The sequence below is a fragment of the Anneissia japonica genome, unplaced genomic scaffold, assembly GCF_011630105.1.
Source record: "Anneissia japonica isolate Jap-2015-1 unplaced genomic scaffold, ASM1163010v1 scaffold287869_len1821871_cov162, whole genome shotgun sequence".
In the NCBI taxonomy this organism is placed as follows: Eukaryota; Metazoa; Echinodermata; class Crinoidea; order Comatulida; family Comatulidae; genus Anneissia; species Anneissia japonica.
The window spans coordinates 621,594-627,324 of NW_022741034.1; the positions used below are offsets into that span (position 1 = coordinate 621,594).

At 29.9% G+C, this 5,731-nt stretch overlaps 1 protein-coding gene across 8 annotated transcripts in view; it reads left to right on the forward strand.

Annotated features, from left to right (window-relative positions):
- Nucleotides 1-5,731, forward strand: part of LOC117118476 (myosin heavy chain, striated muscle-like) — a 51,163-nt gene that overhangs the window by 17,387 nt on the left and 28,045 nt on the right. For all 8 annotated transcript variants that reach the window (XM_033263070.1, XM_033263073.1, XM_033263074.1 and 5 more), the window contains exons 5-6: nt 2,427-2,454; nt 4,221-4,329. In XM_033263070.1, coding sequence (XP_033118961.1) covers nt 2,427-2,454; nt 4,221-4,329 — 137 coding nt within the window. The remainder of the gene's footprint in view (nt 1-2,426; nt 2,455-4,220; nt 4,330-5,731) is intronic.

The window sequence follows — 5,731 nt, forward strand, 5'->3', positions numbered from 1 at the left end:
AAGTAACAGCATAGCATGATGTATAGATATATAAAGGTTAGTTTAGTGCAATAAAATAGATTTACAAAATTTTGACATTCCAGCATGTTTTGGCCATTATCTCCAAAACAGGATTTGCGACGAGTGACTGGTTTGGCTTGTCTTTGCCACATATTCTGATTATGTATGCTATTCACAATGTATATATAATTATAAATAATGGTCTGGTTTGATTGCTCCCTAGTTTAAGATTACAAAATAGGTCTTGAGTTGCACCCTTGGAGTCCAATCTGGAATGGCCTAGGGACATATAGACCTATTAACTTAGCTTAAAATATGATCAAATTAAAGGTGAATTTATTTTAATATTGGGTTTAAAGTTCTTCATTTGTTTTCTTGGAAATAATTCAATGATTAGATATTAAAATTCAGTGTATAGGTTAACTCTGGTGGTAGTGGCTTGGGAGGTAGACCTTGTTTGGGTATTGAATAAAAAAATGTTCATCAGAGGCCAATGGGGTTGATGAATGAGGCCAGCCCTCCAGCACCTAGAAAAACATGGCAGATTTAAGTTGTTTATTGTAAAACATATAGAATGTTTTGTATTACACCAAAAACATTAATTATTAAAAATTTGTTTTGATTCTGGTTGTGCAATTCATGGCAAACAGGGGATTTATTAAAATGTCAAATTTGATGCAAAGATTTTAGAATACAATAAAATAGAAAAATAAAAAGCATTTTACTATTTTTAGAATGACTCAAATTAAATATTTACATTTCATCCCAACTTCCATCCCCTCATTTTTTCCCTTTCATTCAGCCACTATTTTAATGAAAACCTAAATACATACCACCGAGTCAAAATGTCGAACAGATAATTTTAGTACTTTAATATCAGCCTCCCTAAAGATTTAGTAAAAAAGGAATACAGTATTCTTTTACTTTGTAATTGCTTGCTTTTGTTAATTATAGTCTGCCAGGTGTGCCTCTAATTTTGGTGTCTGACAAACTGCCAAGTAGGTCTATTATCAAGAATGCATTCTCAACAAGCTTGTGCCTGTATTTTCCATTATTACCCAGCTTAATGGATTCCTCAATATATTTCCTTATTTGGTCATCCTTTTAGCGAATCATAGAAAACTATCTCTAGAAAACTTAACTGTATACGATGGTGTAGAGTATAGCAAGAGCACTCTTAAGTTAAAAAGAAAATATTGTTTTGGTTGTTGGAGTACAGTAAGCACCATTGATCTCAAAATTATGCCATTGTGGATGAGGAAAGAAAAATCATTACGTGTAAACTTTCATATTCTGACAAAAAATATTTAATATTTTTATTCCATGAGTATTATTTTGAGGAGTAACAAACATCATTAAATGCATTCTTCATTTGGGAACGATATCAGTGCCATTCTGAGAAAATCCTCCGATCTTAGATGCATACCATATATGGGCATCATATTAGAAAATATGAAAACTAGACCATTGATGTCATCTTTAGAACATACTGCAGAGTTGTAAAAAATGATATGTAGTTCAAATAATTCCAAATACAAAAATAATAATTTGATATTATGAGCATTGGAATAGTACAGTTTGTATTGTTTTCTACCATCAGATTAGTAAACTCAGTTATAAGTCTCCTGATTAAAGACCCCTCCAATTAAATACCACCTCCAATTAAAGACCACTTTTCTGTGGTCCCATATTAACAAATATCTTTTACCTTTATTATTCTAATTAGAGACCAAAGCTGCTAAAGTCCATGGAAACCCCCTCCCCCCCAGTTCAGAAGTGGTTTTTAATTGGAGGGAACCTTTACATAGTAAAGCGAACATTGCATAAGATGCACATTCAGTTCAATTCAATTCAATTTAAAAGTAAAATTGATTCCTTTTAAAATTCATACAAATATAAATTACAAAATCGGTTACAATTCAGGAGAAACGGAAAAAGGCACAGACCCAGGAAGAGAAAAATCTTGTGATGAGTTAGCACATCCCCTTTTATTTTTATTATATATACCTGTTTATAAAGGGTGATCCCTCAAGTTTTATTCAAGAAGGTCAGCTAATATTCTGGGTCCCTCTTAAGTAGGCCTAAATAAGATACTCTCTCATTACTACAATACAAGGTTTAGTGACTGGAGATGTTTTTTAGGACTGTTAATTATTGTAAAATGTAAACAAAAATTGAAGACCAAGTTTATCAATTGAAAACAATTGTGTTTTATGAATATCATTCCAACCACTATAAACAATTGGTCTTATATGCATTTTTATATATTTTCATACTTATTTTTTTTTTTTTGTATTTTGATGTAACTATTTGTATTTTCTTTCTTTACCAACTGACTTTAAATTATGTTTTGCCTCCCTTTTTAAAAGTATATTTATCCTCCTAAATGTTTGTTTTTTTTTGTTTTTTTTGTTCCTTTTCTGTAGACAATGAGAACCAGTCTATGCTGATTACGTAAGTTATAAAAAGATTGGTGTTGGTTTGTTTTTTACATTTGTGATATTATATTATTAAAATATATGTTTTTACTGACATTGCCTCATCCATTCATTCATTTAGTATAAATTTTGCCACAACATGCCTCATATAATGAACATTCAAGACATGGGATGACCACTGTCAAAACAAAATTATCTCTCAATTCCACCTAGAAAACGATAATAGAATGAAAAATTAATGTAAATAAGATATATCTTTGGGAGGATAAAACAAATTTATTATATTATCAATTCAGTTATTATTACACAAACAAATAGTTTGCTTGAGTGGAATCAACAAAATATATACAATATCCTTCAAAATACAAGAGCGACGTCATCTTATTCCATAATGACATGCACAACAAAGATTCATCCTTTTCCTGTTGAAAAAATGTTTTATAATATGAAAATGCATGGTTTTATTTATATAATTTATATAAGATAACTATATAGTTGTTTCATAATTTTTGCTTTCTGTAATAATAATTAAATTATTCAATGATGGGGATATTTTTTCTCTATAAATACAATACAAATGTAATATTACCTTTATAACATTTAAGTATGGGAAGCCTATACAATCTCAGATATGGAATTTCAACCTAATTGCTTTAGGGAACAGGCCAATTAATATTGATATGATAATAAATATAACTTATTATGACCTATTATATATTGAATTAAAAGGGTAGAGTGTTAAATTCAATAGGGCATTTAATGAGATATGAAGGGGTGCTTCAGAATTTATAGATGCTATGTCTTGCTACTATAGGCATTTTTGGTAAACCTTGGCATGGGTGCTAAGCCTAAGCACAAGTGCAAACATATGTGCAAAGCATGGGTTTTAAACCTGGGTGATTGGCATTGGTGCAAAATCTAGATGTTAGGTAGGAGTGCTAAACTTGGGTGCTTATAGTAAACAAAACAGAGGGCTAAAAATGGTGCTGCATGGGGGCTAGGCATTAAGTGTAAAACAACTTACCTGGAAAATCAAATATTCATTTGCTTTCTTTCTATTGCTTTTGATAATGTTTGTATAATGTTTTTCTTGATTATCATTGATTGGTCTTCATAATGTGATTGTTTAACCATGTTGTTTTTTATTCTCAACAGGAAACGTCAGTATACATCAAATATACAATATTTGCTGTTGTCTTATTGAACAGTATTTATTTGATTATTGCATTTTTCTCTTTATTTTCTTTATTGTATTTTTCCATTTTATTTTTCATGAAAATACAGTTAATCAGTGTTGTAAGTCTCAGAACATATTACATTAAATATATATTAATAATACATAACCAATAAATACAAAAGTAAACCTCATTAAACAATTAAAAGGGATATTTTAATACCTCTTTAAAAATACAAATTTAATATAAAATAAAAACTGTTTGTATCAACATTATAATAATCCTTATTTTATATATTATGTATATTTGAGATTTAAACATTTGAAAGCTGTATTTTCATGTCTTGATTTTTTATTTACTTTAAATGAAAAATCAAATTAAAGGTGCACACTGCATGTTGCATGTAACTTGAACAGGAAGTGTATCAACAAATCATCACAGCCTAAGCTTTGATTGGCTAAGAAGTTTTAGTGCCATTCTGTGCTGGGGCTGTGATATATGCTGAATGTACATGTCCTCGATCTAACACAATAAGCATGTGCTGTGCTTGAGTTAATGCGTTTAGCTGTGAATGGGTAGTTTTGATAAAAAAATGCATTTCTCTCAGTGGTGAATCTGGTGCAGGGAAGACTGAAAACACGAAAAAAGTAATCCAGTATTTTGCCAGTATTGCTAGCTCAGGAGCTTCCAAAGATGGCCAGGCAGGAGAGAAGAAGGTACAGTGTATGCATCCAGCTGTGGTATAAACATCCAGCCTAACCTGGCAACCATGGTCCATACAATGCCTATCTCTACTGAGCCATCTTTTGCCAAATTTTTCCTTCCCTTTTGTTCTAACTCCAGTAAAATCCTGTTGCTACTATCTGTAGACCAATACATTTAACAGATGTCTTGATGATTTTTGACAATGAGAATATAATAATATCATGCATAAATTATTTATTATCTAGTAGATGAAAACTGAATACCAATTTAGAAAAACTTTTTTTTGTCTTTCAAGTCTTTAGACTGAAATAAAAATGTTGGAAGATGTGCTGTAGATTGCTACACAAAAGTACAAGTTTCTACCGATAAAAAATAACCAAAAAAAAAAAAAAAAAAAAAAAAAAAAAAAAAAAAAAAAAAAAAAATTTCTAATTTATGATGGTTGTAATTGGATGTGCATTGTAGCTGAATGTGTTACCTGGTTAGGCTGGGGGAAGGTCATTCGAAAGATTGACCCTTTCGTTAATGCCACATTAATGTGCAGTCTACCTTTTATCTATCTATGTACTTTACTCTGTATCCAAGTTATCTATAGTCTTAGTAGTGTCTGTATGTCTTTTTTTTTTAAATAAGTCTTTTTATTTTTTTTAAATTTAGTATTAAAGCAACCTTTTTTCCCCATGATATAAGTTGGTCAATGGGACATACACCTCAATTTATTTAAGTTAACTCTTTAAAAAGTATAAGATTCCTAATTCAGTTTAGAGAGAATTCTTTTTTCAACTACCACAATGTAGAAGTGTATTTCATTTACATTAAGATTTTAATGAACTTGTTATAAGATTTTATTTTGAATCATGTCTAGAAACTGAAGATAAATATAGATATTAATTATCTTTAAAATACTTATCATAATTACCTATCATAATTTTAACACACAATTTTTAATTAAAACATTATTAATAAAATGAATTAGCCATTATGAAATTTTATTCTGAATTATATGAAAGAAACAGTTTCTTATTATTAATCGGTAAGATAATTATTTAGTGATAATTTCTTCAACCCCCACCCTACCCTCAACTTTCATGAAGCTTGAGATGATATCTTGTATCGACAGAGTATGCATATAGCCTGGTGCAGCTTTCTCCCATCCAGAGCTTGGAGATCAAAGATGAAATGAAAACGAAAAGAAAACATACTGAATTCACCAAATATTCTTAAGAAAATAGCTGCATTGTCTGTAGAAATTTAGTTAGCATGAAAAAGCAAAAAAAGCAGATGATAATGCTGCATGTATATACACAGACGCTATTATACGAAGAGAGGGGTATGAAATGTTTATTTTAAGAGCAATTAAAGATGCAGTATGAGAAGCATACTATATGTAGTGCATTATTTGGATAAAATTAT